The sequence below is a fragment of the Coloeus monedula genome, assembly GCF_965178545.1.
Source record: "Coloeus monedula genome assembly, chromosome: 9".
Taxonomy (NCBI): Eukaryota; Metazoa; Chordata; class Aves; order Passeriformes; family Corvidae; genus Coloeus; species Coloeus monedula.
In genome coordinates, this window is record NC_138789.1 from 15471641 (window position 1) to 15496202 (window position 24562).

The window sequence follows — 24562 nt, forward strand, 5'->3', positions numbered from 1 at the left end:
TTGCCTTTGACTCTGTAGGCCAATCTCTCATTTTGACCACAGCCCCTAAGAACACCTTCCTAATCAACCTCAAAACTGGTATTTTATACTCATCTGCCTTGTGGGCTGTGTTCAGTGAAGCCAATGGTAGTTTTCCTTAAATCCTGTCATCCTCATTTGACTCCTGTCTCCATCTTTTTATTTCCTTTGCTTCCCTAATTTCTTTTTAAAATAGATTATTTGGAAGAACCTTCCCGTTCCTCAGTTTCATGTATGGTTCCAAGTGTCTGGCCTTCCCTTTTCTGTCTGCAATATGTCTGTTGGTGACTTAATCCACAAATACAATTTTAGCTATTATCTGTATGTAAAAACCCTGCAGAGCTGCTTCTCCAGTCCAGACTAGACTCTAACTTTCCAAGTGAAAAAAAAAGAGTAATTATGCCTACAGATACTACTTGGAGGTCTAGCCTTCTTTAAACTTAATACATTCCTACATGTAAAACATCCTTCCTTATTTTTCACTTTCATAACATGTCATTTGAGGTAGGCCAAATGAGGTAGGGTCATTATCTTAGACTCTGATTGCCAAATCCTCTCCTCTAAATTTCACCGATACTTTACTAAATGTGGCGTTACTCTCTGTAGGATACAGACATGTTTGCCCATTCACAGAACAGTCTCAGGTAAGCTGTCACTGTCACCTGTTAACTGCAACATGGTGTCCTCAGGCTTTGACAAAGCAATTTCACTGCTCTTATTCAAAATACTACTGCAAGGGTAGTGCTCTGACTATGCCGTCTTTTTAGTTTCCTCACTGATGCCACTTTCACTGTTTCATCAGATGTATCTATCCTGTCTTTGCTTTAAAGGTCTTTCAGGACCTTGTAATCACTATTCACTTGGAGCCTATGACACTGGCTTTGATTGTTTCTCTATGAAGTTTTCAAACCTTTATCCATTCTCTCATGTTTTGGAGAAGAGGCCAATACAGTGACAAAATCATTGTCAGGAGGTATGAGCAGGACTCCAAAGAACTCAAGTGACTGATACTATTAAACAAATAGCCACCTACACCTGACTTAAAGCTTGAACGTTCTCCTGAATGAGGTCAGACTCAAAACAGTTCAGGCAGCACACAAGGCTGGTCAGGAATATCCATTCTTCCAGCTCCCTCGTTATCCAGCCTTCAAATCTCACCCTCCAGCTTCCCCTTCTCGTAATGCACACAGGAGAAAAAATGACTATTTAAACTGATGATGTGCTGAAACCATTGCTAATCAGCTAGACAAATATTGACACTCTCATTTTACTTTTCCATTCATGTGCATTTTTTTTTTTGTCTTTTGTCTTATCTTGGATTCTAACCACTCTGTGGGAAGTCTGTTTTTGTTCTTTGTTTGTACAATGTCTAGCCAGTGGGATGCTGGTCTGATTAAGGTTCACAGGCACTCTAGTAACGCGAATTAAAAACAATACCACTTTCTATTCCTGCTACTTCTACAGACACTGTTTGGCTGTGGGAAGCTGAATTCTATGGCTGCCTATGTACCAACTGAACAATACCATATCCTAATCAGTGGTCTGCTGCAAAACTGTTAAAGGAATTGCATCAACATTACTGGGGACTTGAAGAGAGAAGCTAGTTAATTTTGATACAACTGAAAAAGACAAAAACCCCAATTAAGAAAACCCTACATGTGATTGCATTTCATACAATAAACCTGAAATTTTGTGTCAATTTTCAGTGTCCCTTTATCAATTCAGTAAGAAGTTAAAAACATGGGCAAAGCGAAAAACAGACAAAAGGATCCCTTCTTTCACTTTCTGTCACTTCTCCTTTCCATCACTTCATCTTGTCTAGCATGTGAATGTCCACTGTCAGAATATCATCAGGATTTTAAAGTTGATTAAACTTTTTGGTAAACAATTTTTACTTTAGTACAGACATTGAAAAACACAATTCCTTAGCCTTCTGTAAGAGCTTCTCCTGAGCATCATCTTTTACTATGGCTAGTACTATAATTCTTTATTTTATGCAAAAAATTATCACCTATTGATATACCTTGTAAACTCGGAAGGTGAAAAATAGGTTTTCTTGAGGATTTGCACCTTCTAAAGGCGGTTCTAGCTCGCTCAATATGAAGACTGGGTTAAATACAGAGTATTAGGTTTATAATATTTTGAATTATAATATCTTGGACTATTCATACTGTTGCTAAAAGAGAAGATGAAAGATTTTTATTATGAGACTGAACATCTTCCTTTCATGAGTTTAGAGTCCTCCACTGACATAAAAGAGAAAGGGAGGTTTTCCTTTTTTTCTCTTACCTTGGTATTAAAGAACAAGATAAAATTCTTCCTCCATTCATTTTGAGAATAAAACATTACTTTTACTTTTGTACCAGAAATCCAACAAAGTGGCTTGCTAGATATTTTGCCTCAAAAATCTTTATTATGTCAAATCCAAAGCTGTAACTTCTTTAATCATACACTAGGGCAAGTTCATATTTCCACAGAACTGAGTTTCTGACTATGAACAAAGAGAAATGAAGTTTGTCAAGAAAATTAAGGTGCACTGCTGGAATTGTGCAAAAGCTTGCAAAACTGACCATGTTATCAGTGGTTACAGCCAGCTTAAGTTGTGTACTTATATAGTTTCAATCAAAATAGAATGTTAGTAGCCTTTTACTGCTATATGGCACCCACTTCTGAAGGCACTTCTGTTAATAACTAAGAGGAGGTAGAATACTTCCTTTTTAGATTTTAAGCTGTGTGAAAGACAAGCTCTACTGTTTCCATAATGCAGACATCTCAAGAGGGTCCAACCTTTGCAAGAAAAAAACCCTGTATGTTTCAGGAATTCTGACTTGGTAAGAATTACAGAAAGTTTCTCATTCCTTCCTCCCCTGTCAAATCAGAAAAGACAATAATCAGTCCTATCCACACCCAAAGAGCCAAAAGCAGCAGAATGATCTGTATATCCTATTTCACTCTGAGTCAAAAGAAAGGTTATGGTGACATTTAGTCTCAATTTATAAAAGCAATGCTAGAGATATTAATGAAGATGCAAGAATCCTATTACTGCTCCTAAAAATGTGGCATCTATGAAAATAAACAAAACCAAATTCCTGAGAATCTTGCTATGCCTCAGCATCAGGATGGTGCAAGTGTAATTATTTAATGCCTGAAGGTAATTCTAGTTAACATCAGACTTCAGATTTAACACTGACCACAACTTCAGATTCAGATGTACTTTTGGAGACATCAGACATGCTGTCTCTTAGAGCAGGAGCAACATTCTACCAACTCCTTTGAATTCATGCACTATGCCACTTAAAATATTTACTTAAATATGTGCATTTCCAAGAAAGAAACAGTGCTCTTCATACAGCACAGACCCTCTGAAGTCTTATATTTGAAGAAAAGGCAATTTAAAAAATTTATTGGAAACTTCTAAACAAAACAAACCAAAATACAAAAATTAAATCTGGAAGAAACAGATGAAACAAGCTGCTCATATTAATAAGGCCCAAGGCAGATTCAGATTGAAACATTTTCTTTGACTATTATTATGTTTTTCTGACATTTAAAGTAGTGTTGGCACACATCACCTTTTGACACAACCGTTCTGAATCTTTATTGTTGTAAAATGAAGTCACCATATAGAGGGGGGGTAAAAGGAGAGGAATAGCTCTACTAATTGTGCATTCATCTTTAAATTTTTGATCAATGAGAACATTAAATGTCAAAAAAAAAAAAGATAAAAGGGAGGGTGGAAACCCAGATTTTTCTTTCATGTCATCTAGTTTTTCTAACAACTCTAGAAAATACATGCTCAAAGTTCATTTTTAGAAAAGACATACATTTAAGTCTTGAAAAATTATTGTACTTGTGATTAAATCTAGATTATAAGTTAACATATTTACCTCATTTTATCAGAAAGATTGCCTCAGTATCAAGAATTGTTCATTCTTGACTGATGCAGTATTTCATTACTGTATGGAAACAACTCATCAAAAATAGATTTGGGGAATGGGTTGGAGTTCAGTTGCAAAAAGCTGACACCTTAATGATGGGTTTCCAGTTCAAGAATTGTCCATTCCCCTTGAGGGGACGAACAGTCTTCAGATGAAAAGCTTGCCACTGTAATGCTTGCTGAGGAATCGTCAAGTGGAGACATGAGTTCAGTCCACCTACTGAATGTGTCAACTTGTGATGTACCCTGAGGATTTGAACCATCTCGTGCCAGAAACAGTGTCTGATTAATAAGACATTGTGCTAAGTTAAGGTCTTCAGGAACAGAGTTTTTGAAATCTATATTTGAGTCCTGCTCAGATAACAATTGCCTGAGTAGAGTCCAGTCCTGTTCTGCAAACTGTTGATCTTCAAAATCCATCTCTAGAACTGCTGTTTCTGAATCCATCCTCTGCTCAATTGCTTCTCCAACATCCATCTCATATATTGGAGAAAGGGTTTTTGGAGGCCGATGTTCATACATGCAGGTTTGTGCCATTGTGTCATAATCATCTATGTCTCCTGAAATAATTCACAATACTGTACAATGTAAAAATTGTAGATGATCCTCCCCTCAGGGCTGTGTAGAGCAAAATTTAATTCATTCAGGAAGGACAATCCAATCAGGTTAAAAAAGGGGGGATGGAGGGTTATACAAAATTGACAAAATTTGAGTCATTTATTTCCTATATAAAAAACAAAGTATGATTTATAAATTAAGTTAAAGCAGCAATCACCACTGGTAATTAACAATAACCTCCATAATTAAGTTTCTGATACAGAAAATGACAATGTAAATATACACTTAATGCACATGAAATTTCTCATTTACTACATAAATTAAATTTAGACCAGGAGGTGCATAGAGGGAATTAATAGAGAATAATTACTGAATGGTGACTTAAGCTACGTCAGCTTAGAAGAGAATTAAAACCAAAATTGTTTATCCACAGGCTTATTTCTACACTGCACATGCAAGGGCAGCTGCAGGCAAGGGCAAGCAAACTTAAAAAAAATAGTACAACTTTTAATGTCTTCTTGTTCTGTGGTCTGGCTGAACATAGATCATCATCAGTGTTTCATTACTCTCGAATACACAATAGTTGTAATCAACACTATTGTATATTTTTGATGGGATAAACAGACTGAATTGTTGATATAAAGAAGACAAAACACAAAACTAGACAAATATTCATCTAGCTACATGGAACAAGTTAGAACTTTTTTGTATATAAGCATCAGTTCTAAGTATAATCTCTCTTTTAGGAAATAAGCTTTTACTGGTAAAATTTAGAATTTTAGACATCTCATAAGCTTTAAAGCAGAGTTCAAACCTACTCCCACTGGTGTATATGGCAAATATTCAGTTATATTCAGTGGGAGAATGATTCAAATTTGTATATAATATATAAATAAATAAATAAATTACAACAATAATTCATATAGCTGTTCAGGTAAACAGTTCAGTGCGCTTTAGTTAAGGTTATTACTTTAGTTATTGCACATCCCATTCAGACATACTATATGTTGTCAAGCAGACAAAACAAATACTAAGATTCCATCAAAAGCTGATGCTGTCAATGTTAGATTGGATCAAAAGTAACTGAAGTACAGACAACTGCATCCAATCTTTCTTTTAGCATTACATAAAATCTCTTTTCTTGTAGTCAAGTTTCTCATTGAACAGCAGGGTATTGACGGATATTTCAAACAGAGAAGCATTCTCTACCCAAGTGAAATACTTAAAAATATTTAAATATAGTTTCAGCCAAAATTACTTCAGGATTCAATCCCAGACAAATTGCCAAAGCTTTCCCTATTAATTTGGTTTTGAATGACTGAATGTTTCTATTTCTGTACATTACCTGGAAGTAAATCAGTATTAGCGCATTCAGTAGCTGCTGGTTGACTGTCTCTCACTTGACTTTCCTGAGTCAGCATCTGATTCCTACTGGCTTCTACAGGTTTTGCAGAGCTGCTCTTTTGCACATCAGAATTATTTTCTCTCTGTTGAAGATCCAGATGACATGGCCTTTCTTGAGATTTTGTGTCATTGTCTAAGTACTTATTGCACTGGTGAAATTCACTATCCACCTCATTCTTCATATTTACTTGCTGTTTTTCTCCTGGATGTGGACTATCTGCTGAATATACTTTCTCTGGGCAATTTTGTTCAGTCATTGAAGCACCTTGATTCTCCTTTCCTGGGATTTCAGTACCGTGAAGATGGAGGAGAGAACTTCCACATCTGTTGTCTCTATCCTTGTGCTGTTTGCCATCCAGGAATCCATCTTCAGTTTCTAATGAGTATCTTGAATAAAATGTCTTTCCATGGTGCTCTTGAGAAACACTGTCAAATACTTCTGACGGAGTAAGAGAATCTATTGAGTGCTGACGTGAAGTGTGAGTTTCCACTTTATCATCAGCTCCCAGTTCTTCACATTCATCTACTGAAAGTAAAACAGATCGTTTGAAATTTTTAGTTTTAGAAAACTCCTGACTTGCAGTATCATTTTCTGTTGCATCCTCAAAAGCTAAATTATCAATTCCGTGGAACTGTTGAGTAGGAGCATTTGATGGTGGAAAGTTTTCTGCAACGTTCTCTGCTTCAGATCTGTCATCTTCTGTTTCATCGGCAGAAGAAGAAACTTGGTCTGCTTCCTGAGTAAACTGTGCATTACCAAAAGCAGAACTTTTGCTTTCTCTAGTATTGATCCGTGAACTCTCTTGATGGGACCAAATTTCAGGTCTTTTTCTTGGTATTTCATCATCACTTGTTGAATTAACACGGAAGAGATCAGAACCCTCTTTTTTCATTTTCACTTCTATTCTTAGACTGCTGTCATAAATTTTTAACTCCTCAGGTGTGCTTGTGTCACTGCTGCTTCTTCCAAGAAAATCATGACATAACATAGTACTGCATTTAGAAATCCCTCTTTCATTGGATCCCTCATCATCCTGAGAGCCTCCGGCATCATAATCTTCTGATCTTGGTTTTATATCATCAGAGGATGTGGTTGCACTGCCAGTATCTGATTCAGGACTCTCTTTTGGATCTACGGCACCAGTACTCCAATGGTCCACAAAGGGAATTTCTGCATTTTCATGGTTTTCTGGCATTTCCATAGGCTCTACAAGCTCTGCGTAATTAGGTGAATATTTTTCTGTTATTTGTTCTGTGGAACATTCTGAAACATCATCTAAGTCTGTTGTAACTGATTTATATTCAGTCAAGGCTGAGGCATCACACAGTTCATCAACTGTAAGAAATCCCTCCACATGGATCTGAGGAGATGATGTCTCATCCTCTTTTTTGGTTACTTGGGAAAAGTTTGACAAAGCGTTTTTGCCATAGTTAAGACCTGTTTCAGAGTTTATTGTATCACTCTGTTCATTATAGACTTTTGCTGCTTTTGAATCTTTGACCAGTTCTCCTAAAACAATAGTCTTCTGATTTGTTTCCTTGGAAAAGTCTGAATTTCCATCATTGGAAGACTGTGCATGACAGTGAAATTCAGCTGTATTATCATCTTTCTCTGGATCTTCAGTCTTTCTAATTCCAGTCTGATCTCCACAGATTTGTCTTTTTTCCATGTCATTTTGTAGTGAAATATTCAGTTTAGTTTCTTCTGCAGTTAGAGGAGAAGAAGATTGGGATTGTATTTTGTATTGCACATTTTCAGAAGAATCTGGTAATTTTTGTTTATTGGATTGACAGGACTCCAGCAATTTATTGTCAGTGATACTTTCCATGGCAGGTTTTAAAGATTCATTTGCAGAATAGCATTCATTACTGTCATGAAGCTGACCTGCCACAGCATCAGCCATGTTTTTCTCAAGTTTCTGTCCTGAACCTCTGTGTTCAGAGGTGTGCACATTCTTCTGGACAACAGGAGAATCACTCCTTGAATGCTTTTGGGCGGAGGACTGAGATTTTAGTACAGCTGTTTTCTGTTTTGGGTCTTTACTGTTTGTGATCTCAGCATTCTTTGATGGAGCCAGAGTCTTAGGTGTTATTTTTGCAGTGGCTTTTGTTACAGGTGTTTGTGATTGTTTAATACTCTTCTTCTTAGCTGAAGGATGTTTTTCTGGGAGTGTTGTCTGAACCAGGTGTTGTAACACATTTTTTTCTTCATTATGTTTTGGAGAAATTCCTGATTTCAGTGAATTGGGTGATTCCCCCTGAGGTCCTAACAAACAGTAAAAAAGACTATAAAGGTTGTATATGCCAGTCACAGTATATTCACCAGTTTTATGTTAGTGTTTGTTTATGTTAAGAAACAAATTACTCAACTTTTTATGTAACTAAGGGATTTAGGGCATGTTAAAGAATTAAGATTTGGAATAACAAATAGTAAATAAAAATACCATCTTGGCACCTTTAAAGCAGTTGATAGAATATACATACAGGAATTACTTCAGCCTGTAACTGAGGTGGTCATCCCTGGAGTAAAAAGCAGCAGCTCTCTAATAATGCATACAAACACTACACAGCAGCTTAGCACAGGAAGTGATGAGTACTGTATTCAATTTATATTGTAGAGGAAATGAACAGAGGCAGAAAATAATTACATTAGTTGTAATGTGATTAGAATACCAGAATTAATGTCCCTGCTCAGTCAGAAATACTGCAAGATCTTTAATGACCACAAATTGACAGAACCTGTGTTTTCTACATCATAGTACATTTAAGATAATATAACTTCAATATTGGAGCTCCATCCTTAACACTTTGTATCCTTCTAAAGCAGTGTTTCATCTCTGTGTCCTACAGTGTCATTTCCTACACCTGCTATCAGTAGCTGTTGAAATCGAGTATTTGTTTGGGGGCCAGTATCAGTAGCGCTGCTGCTAGGGGGGAAACAGGAAAACACCAAAATAGGGAGTCATAAAGCAGTCTGCAGTCCAGATCTTTGCTGCCTATTACAAATGCTCGACCTACAGAATTTCTGTTGAGCTCAGTCATGGTTCCAAATGCAGAAGTGCAGGGGATCAGCACATGGAAGACTCTGCAATGCAGATTAAACAAGCAGAAGAAAACACCAACTGGCAGTGAAGACCATCTTTTAAGTATTTTGAAGTTGACACATTCATTTGCATTTTACAGTTTAGCATTGTCACCAAAAGTGAAATATGGAAAAAACCCAGAATTCTTCAGAGGATTTTTCCAAATACTTGTGATAAAAACCAAACAAACCTCAAAGCTTTGCATAATAGTGGCAGATCATTTAACTGCTGTGTGAAACTTTACCTTGGTTCTTGGGAGAACTGGTAGGTGTGTTTTGAGTCTTTTGCTGTGCTGCAGAATTGGTACTCACATTCCCTTTTTTCTTTAGAACAGCTTGTACATTTTGCTCATTACACCCTTTTCCTGTTGGTTTTTTTGACAGACTGCAAAGAAATTATTATATCCATTATTTCCAGGCTTAGGTCTGGCAATGTTTAATTATATTTAAACAAGCAATATATGTGTTTTAATGTGCCCACATACATAAACATTGAAAATGCAATATAAAAAGTAAACTTTTTGAAAATAAAAATGAAATGCATATCTATATTTTTAATTTATATAAAAACATGTATAAACATGTATATATAATGACCTATTTCACAATTTCACAGCGCTTCAGCTGTCTCCTGTCCAGTAGTTTAAACTAAACTATTCCAGAAATGGTAATTTTACAACACCTTGTGTAGTCATTAACTGTTCCAGTATGCAGAATTCTGAATCACCTATAACAATTTAAAAATTATTAGCATGCAACAGTCCAACACAAAAGCCAAACCAATTTTATCTTTACAGCAATGTTGCCAATACCTAACTCAAATTGTTTTGCCAGTAACATCCTACAGTCAACCGTTCTTAGATTAAAAAGAACATCTAATGGTAGGTTTAATAGTTCACCTGAAACCTTTCTTCCCAAACTCATACACTCATGCACACATATATAAACATACCTGCTTGTTGTGACATTAGCCTCAAGCTCAGTCTTCTTTTTTTTGGTGGTGACTCCATTTGATACCTTCACAGATGCCTTTATTTTCACTACTGTAAAGTAAATTCAGAGTTAATTACAGGGGAAAATGCATTGCATATAAGTACTGAAAAAAATCTAAAATATGAAGACCAGTTATTGAGAAGACCATACATGCTAAACTTGTAAAATATTTACTGTTTTAGATGGCTATTAATTGACCATAAAGTCAGCTAATACTCATTTACAGGGGAAGAAGGTAACTCTTATCAATTTATAGATTTTCTTAAAGCTTTCCTGGCTGGTTTTCAGTGTATGACCAGCCTGAGACTAATCAGAAGAGGACTCTGAAGAAAGAATTGTAAAAAATTACCAGTCTGTTTTTTCCCTTCCTCTACCAATTTATCCTCTTTGGGTTCCTCTGTCTGTTCACCTGCAGTCTGGATATCCATGTTTGAATTTGCTGACTTGCTGGAAGTTGCTGCTATAGTCACCAAGGAGGGAGATTCCTTCCCTGTGGTTTTTTTCAATGGCTTTGTTTTGTTCTGCATGCTTGAGGTTACTGTCAGCACTTTAGGTCTGGCACCTGCAATTTTTCCCTCAGGATTCTTTAGTCCTTTGCTACTTCCTGAATTTTTTTGTCCACTTGCAGATGATGTCTTTTCTGTATCTTGCTTGGTAAGCATGCTTTCAGCCTTCACATTTCCATTATTTTCTATTTTTGTCTTTATAACAGCTCTAGCCTTTGGCGAAGCAGCTTTTTCCCCAGGTTTAGAATCCTTCGTAATCTTGGAAACTAATTTTTTACCATCCTTCCCCTTTACATCCTCATGCTTTGAAGTCTTATTAACAGTAGTTCTATTGGTGGATGCATGTCCAGATGCTCCTAATCCATCAGATTTCATTTTATCTTGATTAGTGGAAGAATTTCCCCTGCAATCTTTCTTGCCGTGTTCTGCCCAGGAAGTATTCCTTATACAAACAGATGCAGTAGTATTTTTATTTAGCTAGGAAAAAAAAATAGCATCAGAAAAAAACCCAAACAAAACATTTGTAACACCAAACTATCCATAATCTGTAATTTCTGAAACACATCTAAGTAGTACATTAAAGTAGTACATGAATCTAAAGCAACAAGATTCAACATAGAAATAAAGGTATATATATATACACACACACATTTAAGCTCAGTTTGCTGGCTTTCAAGAATATTAAAGTACTGCTCTATGTAGAGGAGACAGAAATATCTAAGCTGAGTTTCACTTTTACTTTGAACAAATTACTCTGTAATATTTATTTATATTATTAGTGTCTGCTGAAGTAAAAAAAAATTTGAGTTGTATGTGCATATTTTCCAAAAAGGAATAAATACTACGCATTATTACAAACAAAGCCAAAAACTATTTTACAATATATGTGATGTTTTTAACTACTACCAACAGCGTATCCACAGAGAAATGACAGTATCGATACTCTCAGGTAAAGAGGAACTCAAATATGGAGAATTAAGTGCATGAAAGGGAATCTTTGTGATACTAGTGTCATTGCAATGTATCCAAGACTGTCAAATCATGTGAAACCCATACTGTTTTTTTACCAATTAATAATGTAGTTTTCAGTGTGAGTTTCAATAGAAGAGTTGTTGAGTGCACTAAAAAATATTTTTCAGAGCAGGGAGTGTAACAGACTCAGTGTTGTGGTGGCTTGTAATAATAGCAGAGGTTCATTAGCTCAGTGGCAAACCATTTGCTCTGGGAAACAGATGAGTTTCATTATGTAGCAAGAGAGGAATGTGAGATTCTGAACACAAATTCCTGCCTTTTATTTGAGCTTATTGGTTTGAAAATGTCACACAACACAGTCTGAGTCCTAAGATGTGTCCAGTAATGAACATTACTGATTATGCAGAAACAGTTCACAAGAAAATACAGATTTTTCAAAACCAAGGTCCATTAAGCAATATGGAAAATTAGTATTAATTTAAAACAAATAATGAAAATAGTTTTGTTTGCAATTATTTGAATGTTTTTAATGTTTGGATGTAAGTGTTTACCTGAGAACTGGTGAATACAGGTTTTTTGCCAAGTCTTCGGTCATCACCCTTGTCAAATGCAGCTGTAAAAGGAACAAGCAGTTTCTTTACTATTTGGCAGGAAAAAAGGGGGACAGAAATCCAGCCAGCCTACTCAGTTAACATCATGTGAAATCAGAAAGCACTTCTTTGGGTCCTGTCATTATTCTAGAAAGGCTAGCAAATGTTAAGTGGAAATACATGGTTTTATGTTTGGAACAAAAAATGTGGGATCTGTAATGACATCACATGGCCATAAGCAAGTTACTTAACTCTTCTGTTTCCCCATGTCCATAGTAAGACTTTTGTTTATCCAAGCTCAATTCATTTAAAGCTAGCAGTGCACTGAGACCTTTGAAAGTGTACAAAATTTACAAAAAGATACCTTCAAATTTAGAGTATTAATGGCTTTTAACTGTATTGTTAATTATAAGATATTTATTTATACTATATAAAGAAAAGATTAATTACATTAAAGTAAATGAAATTAGTTTTCAAAACTGACAAAGCCAAAATACCTAAATGTACACACTAAGGTCATAGTGCCTCTTTGGATAGCATGCAGCATAATGTCATGAGAATTATCCCTGTGATTGTCATGTGGAGTTTCAGGCAGCGAATGCCTTTTTTTTATCTGATGTACTCTGGGAGGAAAGCAGTTTTCAACAAAGCTTTTAAATCAGTTGCACTTGTAGAATACAAAAAGGATATTTATAGACACTGTACAGACCCAGAATCGATAGGTTTCATTTATATCTGTATTCATATTTCAGCTGAAGAAAAGGTTTTGCAAAAAATATATTAAAAATTTAGGCATTCAGTGCCTCATGTTCTGATGTGCTATACATGGAAACATTTTTTGTATGTATAATACAGAAATTCTGCTGAATTCTTACTAAAGATACTAAAAATAATTTTTATTTAGGTCTCTAAAAATCACACAAAAGGTATGCTGAAAATGGCACCCCAGGGATCTAATCCTTTTTCTAGCAGTGACTCTGCACATTAATACATACCAATATATTAAGACAAAATCCATATAAACTTGTGCCTAAGAAAACATAAGACAGGTTGTAAATGAAAGAATCACAATATCATCTCTCTTATTTTGGCATTTTTCCTCCTCTTTTACAGCTTTCTAAATCTATATAGGCTAAATTTCCAGGAGAAAAGCCACCACCAGAAATCTTTAAGATGAAAGTTGACCTAAGTTATCCTAGACATTTTTCACCTGAGGATTAAAATTTGTCTACCAATATTGTACAATCGCTTTGCCTGTAATTAAACCAGATAATTCATGCAAACATTTCAGCCTTTTCATATATAAAATGTATGCAACTTCAGTTAGAATTTAACCTAAAAGAAAACAAAACAATTTTTGGCAAGATGGAGTTTGGACCACTAAGACACACCTTGATTTTAAATATTTTTTTCTATTGAAAGCACTAGTGTAAAGTAGCTAAAACATCATTCACAATATATACATGATCATCTTAAAAGTAAACCACCCGAAATCAGAACAACCCACCCTTTTTTCTAAAGCCAACTCCTCTGCTCCTGAAGGATTTTATAATCAAGAAAGAAATCCTAATCCTGTTTTACAGAGTAGTATGAGATATTATTTGACTACATCCCTAAATCATGCTTAGAAAGACTGTCATTGCATCTTTCAGCATGTAAATGTAGAATAAAATTTTCATCTACCTCTAGGAATAAACATTTTTATAACTATTATATCCTAGCTACTATTTTCTTTATCAAAAGGGACATAAAAATGTTTATTTCTCCTTTGAATCAAAAGTGATTTGAATTCAGAGAAGTATGTAACATTCTTTTCTTTTACAACACTGCACTGTCAAAGCTAATATTAAACCATAACCCGAACTCCATCATCAGTTCCACATCCTCAGAATACTCGTGCACTTCAAAACAAAGGAGCGTTCAGAACAAAAACTCCTTTTTGTTGGAAGTGCTGTCTGTTAAAATGTTGAGAGCACCATGCAGCTCCTTAGGGGCTCTCTGCAGCAGCACACACAAGATCACAATGCCAATCAACTGAGGAGCCCAGCTATCTGCATTTGTTCCCAGTGCACAGGATGAGCATTATGCAAGAGATGAGCAATATTTATACATCATGGAGAAAAAGATAAAGGACAGAAACGGAATTCATAGAATGGATAATCTGCTTTGTGCAAATTTAATTCATCCACAGCTCTTATCTCCTTAAAAATGAGGCAGATAAGGTTTTTAATCCTACTGCAGTGTTTTCAGTAATTTAGAGTAGCTGTAAATAAGAATAGAATCCATCTACATGATGGGGAGGGTGGGAGGTTTCTATCATACATACTCCTAAAAAGAAAAGCAGGGCAGACTCTTCACAGAAAATTACTTATTGATTCCCATGTTTGAAACTAGCTAAGCATGCCATCATGCTTCTATTCTAAAACACCACTTCAAAACACAAAGCAGCACAAATTTTGATTGAATTTGTATCAGGCTCCACAATTCCATCTGCATTGTATCTACTAAACAGATTGCTAAAAAATTCTAATGCCATTTGATGCCAGACATACCTGCTTGTATTTTCTCTTGATGGTCTGGCCTCATCAGCTTCCAGCCTTCTGTGTGACGAACAGCATAAAAAGACTGAACCAGGAAGACCCAGAGCTTATCACGCAGCGCCTGGATCTTGCACGTAAAACCCTGTGTTCAAGTAACAAATCAGCAGCTGGCGAGGGGCATATTGTCATAGCAACCAGTCATTATTCCTTTCAGAATCTACTTACTCCCTAAGCTAGATCAATGATGTCATCACTTATATTTTATAACGGTCTGGTAGATGGAGATGCTGTTTTTGAAGGATTATTGCCCACCACAGTGATTTTTTTCTGTACTTTAAAACCTACAAATTACAGCACTAGTAAGCACTACATTGCTCTCATTGCTCTTTTTTCCTTTTCTTTTTTTTTTTTTTAAATGAACGCCATAATAGCTCTTCACTGTCAGCTGTGTCACAACAAGGTCAAATACTCCAGGGAAAAATAATGTATTTGATTAAATTTTCATTGCTTTGACCAAGTAGATCTACAATAGCACCAGACTGCAGTAATTAATTTTTCTTTTTTTTTTTTTACTCTTTGTCATACTATTTATGAATTATTCCCAGAATTACAGTCAACCACAGCTTAAATGTCATTATTTAGATGTGTGAATATACACGGTATGTTACACACATGGAGCCTGACATCTCCACCCTATCCAAAAAACACACATGGGATTAAATGTCAGTCCTTGCTTTAGAGGACAGTCTTAAACAAAAGCAAATGTACCTGTGACCTTCACAAAAATGGGGGGAAATATTTAGGGAGAATGAGAATAAGCTCTCTTCCCCTGTAAGTTTGAGGTAATGCAGCATTTTGGTAAGTTTTTTTCTTATCACAAATTAAAATTGATAGTAAAGATCAATGGGGCAGTGCTGCCCATAGGACTTATATTTTCAGTAATACACAGGAATTTTTTGATTGCCAGGAGGGGGCTTCTCTTTAAAGTAAACAAATGTCTACATTATCTGTACTTCCAAAAGGATCTTGGATTTATGCAGATGCTTTTGTGTATGACCCCAGTTGCATGACTGAGCCATCTGAGTTCACACCATATCATCTGATTTGAACCATGACATGAAACAATACTAGAATAGTTTTTCTGCAAACACTGCACACTGAAGAACCTACCATCTCCTTCACATTTGCAGAGTCCAACAACATATCCATTGCTACAAGAAGAGAGCAGCTATTTTCATTATTAATGCTTTTTTCAATTGCACTGAAAATTAGTTCTAGAAGGTCAGGTTTGCTGCTCATTGCCTGTGCCTGAGGAAACAACAAAAGGCAGTTGTTTAAAACAAAAGCGTGTACTTTGTATGCAAAAGCATTACTGAGCAGAGACGATCTGCTATCAAGCTGTGCAGGAGGTATTCCAAAACTGAGCATCTTCTTTTGTATCCATTCCATAATCCCACCCCTCTCCAGGCCTCTAGCAAATTATCCTGAGGCCTCGCTCATTAACAGAAATTTTAGAAACAAGCACACTGTGATGAATTTACAGCCCCATGCAATTCTGGATCCAAAGACAAATTGTTTTAACATTTCCCTAATAATATTTTTCACTCCTCTGTACATATTAAAAAACATATTTCACAAGAGAAACGAACTGGCTGGATGACTAGGTATGTTCTCACCAGAACATACAGCATTGCCACATTCGTGCAACTCACAATAAAAAATCAGAAGATTGAGTACACTGCTCATTCTCATAATCCTGTAAACCCATGCTGTTATTCCAGGGATCTGAAAGCTTTTTTGGAGCTGATATCTATACTTTTTACAACACAGAAACTGTCCCACTAAATCAGTTGGAACCTTTGCTTAACTGAAGCACATAATCTGAATGCAGTATTAGCCCTGTGTATCAAAGTATTTATGTACCTTAAAACAAACCTGGAAAAACCCACCCCCCAAAAATCTTAGTGCTGCCCAAGTATTTTTAAAATTTTCCACAGAATTGTACTTCAAAACAAAAGTTGAAAGTATTTTGGTAATTTAACAGCCTGAACTTGCCAAAATGTCATATAATTCAATTTATTTGGAAGCATATAATAACTTGAGGGCACTTTTACCTGCAGCAAAACAGAGAAGCTTTCACTTTGTACTACATGTGGGAAGTTTGCAACAATAAAGGTTACACATTCCTCATGTAACCGTGATGCCAAGGCCACAGCTGTCTCTGTCCATTTCACTCGGGGAAGGCTATTGATCAGCCGGTCACTCTCCATCAAACGGAAAGCAGCATTCTTGTGGTTCTTGAAACAGAAGCAGAAATTAGCCCGTTGCCAAGCAATTACCTAAAGAATTGCTGATTGTAAAGTAGCTTCTGTCCAGTTACTGAACTTTTACACAATGTCATTATTTCCCTTATTTAAATAAATTTGGATTTTTATAATTCTTAAAATTATATGTGCCTTTGAAACTAAAGCAGAAAAAGAAAAATCTATTGGTTCTGTTTTGCCTGCAGTTAGGTAGTAACATTTTCAGTAGATTTTATTATATTTTTTTCAACTGTGTCATTACATACTGCAGTCCTGAAGAAAATAAGGCAAATGTTAGCTGGAGAAGCTGAATAGAGAAAAAACATTATAGGTCACTGAAAGATGTAATAAATTCTTGAATAAAACATCTAAGTTGAGGTTTTAGGTGGGTGTGGATGGCCTAGCATTCGGGATACAGATAAAACTTTTTCGTAATTATGAATCCTTTTGCTTTATTTAAAGGAGTCAGACAACAAATATTTATCTTCCCAGATGGAGTTTTAACTGAACTTACCCTCTTTGTTGTCTAAAGTTTCTCAAAGAAAAGTAACTGTGATGTTTCTAATTACATTTCAAACATGCAAACAGATTTGCTAATATTTATTACCCTGGTCTGTGTCTTTGGTTCTTTCATGCATGGCATCAGCACAGTACCTGAGGGCAACTTCTACTGGCAAACACATCACTTGAAAAGAACTTGGAATTTATGGTTATCCACATTAGAATGGCCTGAAAGCTCTATTCAACATGACCTGGCAGGACACTGATAAATTATGCAGTAACACTTGAAAAAGCAACAATTCAGATAAATATTTGACACAAAAACCCCAACTGCAAATTCAGATCACAATCACATTTGTCCTAGGCAACTTAAAAAGCAGGGAGTACCTTCTTTGTGCATATTACAGTTGAAAGAGAAAATCTGGCCATCCATTGTTAAAATATATTTTAAAAATTATTTTACTCATCTCTGGGCAAACTCAGTTTGCTTCTCTGCAGATCACGTAAATTAACAATTACATATATGCTTATGGGTTGATTTTGCTCCCACTGGACTCAATTACAAGCTTTTTGAATTGCCTCGAATTCAACCCCTGCTCACAAGGCAATAAGCATTTACTCCCATTAGACACTTAGAGTGAAATATAAAATGCCTTCACTGACTTCTAATTAAATCAGCACTTTGTAGAAGTGGTTCTAACTGAATTTTACTTCTCTCATTGTACTTTTTTTCCTAAGCATTGTAAAGTGGACTCCACTTTACTTATCTAAAACTCCAGTAATTTTCTTGCATGAGTTTGAGACATCAGGGATAGGTATATATAAAGCACCTGGAGAGTGCTTTAAATGGCACTCCCATTTTAATGTTTCTGTGTTCATGATTGTGGTTTCCCAGTGATTCTCCCATTAGCAATCTCCTTTTCTTTGCACCTTTTTTCCCTCTAAAGGGCTGTCACATTAACTAGGTTTTACATTTCCAGCATTGGTAAATGAAAGGATCGGCAGAGTTATACTGTTTAACTGGGTGTAACTGTTAGTTTTACAGCAGAGAACTCTAGCAGCAGAGAAAAAGGATAGTAAATCATACAGTAGCCCCTGCAAAATTAATGTAAGACCTTTTCTTCTTCCTCCCTCAAGCAGCTTTAAAGCATTTCTGCAGATTGCAAAAAACTCCCCCCCGGAATTCCACAAGTTTTTGGAATGGGTGTCTTAAACGCTTAAATGAATGCTCACCAGAACCATTCTCTGGACAGAAGAGGCTTATACTTTATTGTTTAATTTTGCAACTCTAGACGCTTTCAAAGACTTCAGTCCATAAAATACCAGTGAATCTTGCAAAGACACACCAACACAAATTTTAAATCATTAATATGGGAACTAAAACACACTTTAGTCCAAACTGCAAAAACCTTCCAGAGAAGCTGGGTACACAACAGGGGCAGTACCAAGTACCACAGTGCCATGACTGTTCTGCAAATGCTGGCAAGGTAGCACATGTATTTCAATACAAACTGTAACCACAGCATCTTTATATACTAGAATAAGCAGAGGGGAAGGAAGGCCTGAACATTTACCTTTAAACTGTCCCAGTAATGTTGCAAAAGGGCCTAGAGAAGATCCTAGAACTGTGTCTACGTGCACTTGTGGCTACAGTACACACCTGAGGTAGTTTGGAGTTGGAGATGGGTGGTGGTTTAACTATGAACAGCTGTGTAGATCAGAATGAACTGATCTATATCTGAAAACGTTACTTAAAACATCTCAAATTTTATACAATTTAATACAAAGCTGTGTGCATATTTTATGAGGAACAGCTCACTTTAATGGTCTAATATAGGGGCAGAACACTCAGCATCTTGAGATACTAGGCATACTCTTGAGCTGCCATCTTTATTCTGTTAGATTTATGCATTGTGGTAGAACTGCTCAGGTTTTATAACTGTGGATATTCTCAAGCTTCTCTTGATCACAGAAGCACAGGTGAGCTGGAAGGTACCCTCACGGATCACTTGGTCCAACTCCTGGCCCTGCACAGCACCACCCCAAGAGTCACACTATGTGCCTGAGAGCACTGTCCAAACACTTCTTGAACTCTGTCAGGCTGGTGCTGTGAGCACTACCCTGGGGAGCCTGTTCCAGTGCCCAACCACCCTCTGGGTATAGAACCTTTATCTAATCTCCAGCCTAAAGGCACACAGCTCTGAAATCTGTCATTTTGCAGGCTTTCACCTGAATATGCAGTTGCAGCTGCCACTCATAGCTGACCTGCTGGCCTCAGCACTTTAAGTACTTCACCATAGAATTCCTGAAAAAAAAACACTCCCAAGAAGGCTTCACAGTCCTTCCAGCAAGGGGTAGATCTTGGCCAGAACCATTTAAGAGTGCAACTCTTGAACCAGAGGTATGTTTGACAGTGTGCACGGCCATACGGAGCTATTTAGTTTGTGTAACACGGTAACACAGACATGGCGACAACGACTTCAGCATGCGATATACGAGATGCCACACATTTAGTTGTCTGTTGTGTGCTAGAACCAAAATCATGTTGTGAATGTTACCTGAGCTAGTTAGATTACATTTTGTCTGTGACATTCCACACTACAGCTACATATATAGACCAGTCATGTTTGGCAGCAGCTCTACTGATTTACGTTTATTTCTACATAGTTTTCATATCTGTTACAATTCCATGTATTTACAGGCTGAGTACTTGACCAAATTTCTGTTAACAGGTCTAGTTCAAATCAGTTACCTTAAGTCAGCTCTGAGCACAGTTTTATACAGAAATACAGTTAGAAAATACTTAAATTTAGGCAGGTCTAAATTGGAACAATGTAAGTGCGTGCCACAAAAAATGAAAGCAGAGATTTGGGGGGGACCAGTGTAGTACTTTCATCTGAGAAGTAAAAGATATGGGTACTATACTGCTACTTTATTTTTGTAAAGTCAGCCTGCCTGTAAACAAATAGCTTGTGATCATTGATAGCCAGTGACCACCTGAGGTCTGAAAATAAAGAAGTCAATTTTTTCCAAATTAGAATACAGGTAAAAATGAAAAGGCAATCACAAATTATGTATGCCACCATGTAACATAGCGACTGATACAGTGATTTCCTGTTCTTCACTATCCAAATACATAACCAGAGAATCATAGGATGGCCTGGGTTGGAAGGGACCTTACAGATCATCTAATCCCAGCCTCCCTGCTGTAGGCAGGGACACTTTCCACTAGACCAGGTTTCTCAGAGCCCCTCCACCCCGAGTCTGGCCTTGAACACTTCCACAATGTTGCATTATGATGTCACAGTTGTGTTTCATAAACATATTTTCTATTATTATGGTGGACTTGGATGTGATGATCATTAGACTGTGTGTCACGAAGCATAACAATGGCATCTCGCATCAAAACAGTTTTTTAAATTATTATTTTAATTGGAACTTTTACATAGTATAAATGTACTACATATTTAAGATACTGTATTTATTATCTCTTAAATTACATTGTACAGCAAAATAAGGAAAAAAATTTACATTGCTCTATTTTTATACAAAGCACACTACTTACCAAAGAGTTAATCAACATAACAAGACAATTGTTCTGAAGTTCAGTAGGTAAATTGGCAAAGCTTTTCTCTGAAAAACATCTTGCAAAATGTTTTCCTACCCATCTGTTAAAAAGAGAGCCATTCTTAGGTAAGGAGATGAAAAATGTTCTATATTCACTTTTTAGCATAAGTGATACCTCTGAAGTATTGTGAAGAAAAAACATGTTTAAAATGTGAATATTTCATATGCCAAAATAAACCCTATCTTGCAAAATAAAATATTTTCAACAGAAAGCAGATAAATTAAAAATAAAATATTTTATTTTATTTTACTTACCTCATGCAATCAGCATATAGGTTTTCCACTCCCATTGAATGAGCAATGGCCATGCATTCCAGTACAGGTTGCTGTTTGCCAGGAGCAGGCTAAAGTTGTTAGAAAATTATCACTATTATTGTACATTTTGATTTACAGAAACCATACAGAAGTACAAAATCTTTAGTTCAAACAGAAGTAATGTCAGCTGCCACGATATTTAAGTTTGTTTGCCTTTATGCAGTCATCTATTTCCACATGTCAGTAAAGTAGGATTCAGCCTCATGAGCCTAATGCATGAAAATGCTCAACTCTACGCAGGTGCTTGTTTTTAAACCAATTTTAATTGAACAGACATTTTTTTCTAAATCTATGCCCATGAAACGAGATATGCAAATATAAAGCATTTGCACATGCCCACCAAGAACAATTACATTTACAATGGCACATATTAAACTATACTCAGCATGATTTAATACATTGAATTAGTCATGTGGAATACTGCTTTTAATCAGCTGGGGTTTCCAAGTGTCTATAAATAGGTGGATGATATCACAGGCCTTATTCCCACCATCAATCCCAGATTCACACCTAAAAACAGGGACTGTTGTCTTCAGCCAACACCTTGACTGTGTAGATCTCACGTATCTTGTCACTATGATGAAGTGTTAAGTAATAGACTCAAAATTCTCAGGCTCTATAGCTCACAAAGTAGCATGAGAAGTGACATACCTTTTGGAAAAAATCGCAGTAATCTCTTTTCAAAATGTAGATAGCTACTTCTTTTAGCCCATCCAGCCCATACATATCTGCAATGCCCAACATGCGACTAAAGAGAAAGCAGTAGCGACAGGAATAAAAAAATCCTTGTGATATATTCATTTTGCTTACAGGACAATTTACATGCTAACTTCACCTCTTTGTTCAGTCAGAACTTACTGCAGAAATAGATTGATAACCAAAGTGTGACACTTACCAAAGAATAATCTTCAAAACAGAAACATATATTGACCTAATAATAATCTCCCAGCCATCGAATTCAGCCTATATAGAAGCAAGCCTCAGCCACTAGCTGAGAAACTGTTTAGGAGACTCTCAGTTTCCCTATTTTAAGGATAGCAAATGAAAAAAAAAAATTTGTGCCAGTGGAGTTTTGGAATTTTGTAGGTTTTTTTCCAGAGATTACATAAAAGGTACTGATGACATTCTTAGAAAGCAGAGTGAGCAAACTATTAGTTACTTTATATAATAATCAATACCATAGTTTTATTTTCTATATCAATTCATTATACACTGATATTGGGACATATAAACAATTCCATATTTTTAGGAAATTGTAGCATTTTCATGTTTAGTGGATGAGTTCATCACCTAATATGTAAATGGTTTCAGAAAATAATTCACAAATTTCAGAATTTACTTCATTAATACAGGATTATGTATAAAACGGTGATTAAAAACTATCCCAGAAGAAAATGCCAACATTTACATTGGTTCCTGTATGTCATCTTTCATGGATCTAAGACTAACTACTTAGCCTTCTCATCAAGTTGAGTGATTATTAAAAAATAAATTAAAAATATTAACTGTTATATACTATCACACATTGTATATATTATTCTGAAAACTAAAAGGAAGGTACAGGCAAATTAGGAATTATTTTGGTATTAAACATCGTCCTGTTTTTCATCCTCCTCATAGAGTATTCCAAAAACAGCTGGCACACCGTTTCCAGTGGCTGTCAAATAAATAAGATTTCTTCAAGAGCTTTATTTTTGGAATTTTCCTTTTGACTTTTAACTGAGAAAATATAGAACAAGCAAACAAGCAGAAATTACAATTAAAAAAAAAAAAATTGATATATACCCAACATCAACTTCATCTGGGAAGTCCAAAATAGCTCCATATATAAAATGCAAGATGACACTCATTTCTGCATGGCTTATGCTGCAAAAAAGAATGAAAAAATACAAATAAAGACATGCCCATAATAAAATGCATCCCAATTCTTAACCAAAGGAAGTTGGTCAAAAAGCTGATACATCATCCAGCTGCTCTGTGAATGGAAGGTGAATGATCTGATAAAATTAAAGCAGTAAGATTTTGCAACGCAAAACTATCTAAATGGACAACATTTGGGGTGAATTTAGCTACTCAATAGTCTTGCTGAAATTTTCTAACACTTTGAATCTTTAAAAATAAGCAATAAGTAGACTAATACTAATAACTATATTATTGACGCTGATAATATGGAGGAAGGATTTTTTCATCATTGCCAAGCTCTTTACTAGCAATAAGTCAATATTAAGTAACTATATAATTGTTTTATTATAATTACTCTAAGTCTTTATTTTATGACATATTTATCTTTTGCAACACTAAAAATACATTTAGTAGTTCTATTACAGTGCTAAGTAGAAATGTTACTCAGAATATTTAGAAAGTCTTTATTCAGATTAAGAAAGCTGCAAGTCCTACACAGTAGTGTTTGCATCCTTTCACAGTCCCAGCATCATAATGCAGAAAGGCACAGAATGCCTAAATGATGGACATGATCTGAACACCACTTTCTTGTACTTGTGCACATACATTTTTGTGTGCAATCTTTAGGACCCACAAGTGCTCTGTGCATTAGTATAAATGGAAGAGTCATGCAGAGCTAAGACCCTTTAAAACATTAGACATGTTTATGCAATTGAAACTGATGACTAAAAACAAAAGGAAAAAAACCCAGCGTTGCAACATACAAAGAAGCAAAATCAGCACAGTTGTCTCCCCGTATATCAGCACACACAATTGCCATAAAGTCAGAGAGAAGGAGCTTCCCCACAGTCTTGACAGCTGTTACCTTAAGCAGAATTTTTATTATTTCAGAGTAAGCCATATACTTCATTTATAAGTTATGTCAAAGACAGCACAGAAACCAGCACTAAGCAGAAAAGTGAACTGGAAAAGGTAAAATTATGACTATAACCCATAATAGCAGAAATTATGCAACATTGGCATGAGAATAGTCTCATATAAGGATTTAGTACTTCTCAGAAGAATGCCTATTCTGAAAAATAAGGATGAAAATTTCTTAACCACAGAGAAATCAATTACAGAGAGAGAAGTGTAAACACCAGAGTAATTGGTGACTATCAGCCTCTAAAACACCACAAAAACTAAGGAATAAATTAAATTGCAAGTATATTGTTTTGTAAGGATTTGGAAGTTATAATCAAATCGACAGATAACCTTTCTGATTTTGCAGTAGTATTTTTCACTGACAGAAAACTAATATGAATATTTAAGTAA

At 35.7% G+C, this 24562-nt stretch overlaps 1 protein-coding gene across 3 annotated transcripts in view; it reads right to left on the reverse strand.

Moving 5' to 3' along the window:
• Positions 1–3216: 3216 nt before the first annotated feature.
• BTBD8 (BTB domain containing 8) overlaps positions 3217–24562 on the reverse strand; it is a gene marked incomplete at its 5' end in the record, with an annotated part of 36038 nt that continues 14692 nt past the window's right edge. For 2 of the 3 annotated variants that reach the window (XM_082287056.1, XM_082287058.1), the window contains 13 exons: positions 3217–4515; positions 5859–8183; positions 9245–9384; positions 9952–10042; positions 10342–10975; positions 12022–12083; positions 14613–14742; positions 15771–15908; positions 16715–16897; positions 20970–21072; positions 21287–21375; positions 21998–22094; positions 23132–23212. In XM_082287056.1, coding sequence (XP_082143182.1) covers positions 4046–4515; positions 5859–8183; positions 9245–9384; positions 9952–10042; positions 10342–10975; positions 12022–12083; positions 14613–14742; positions 15771–15908; positions 16715–16897; positions 20970–21072; positions 21287–21375; positions 21998–22094; positions 23132–23212 — 4543 coding nt within the window. In that variant the 3' untranslated portion in view covers positions 3217–4045. The remainder of the gene's footprint in view (positions 4516–5858; positions 8184–9244; positions 9385–9951; positions 10043–10341; positions 10976–12021; positions 12084–14612; positions 14743–15770; positions 15909–16714; positions 16898–20969; positions 21073–21286; positions 21376–21997; positions 22095–23131; positions 23213–24562) is intronic. The other variant, XM_082287057.1, reaches the window with a different exon arrangement.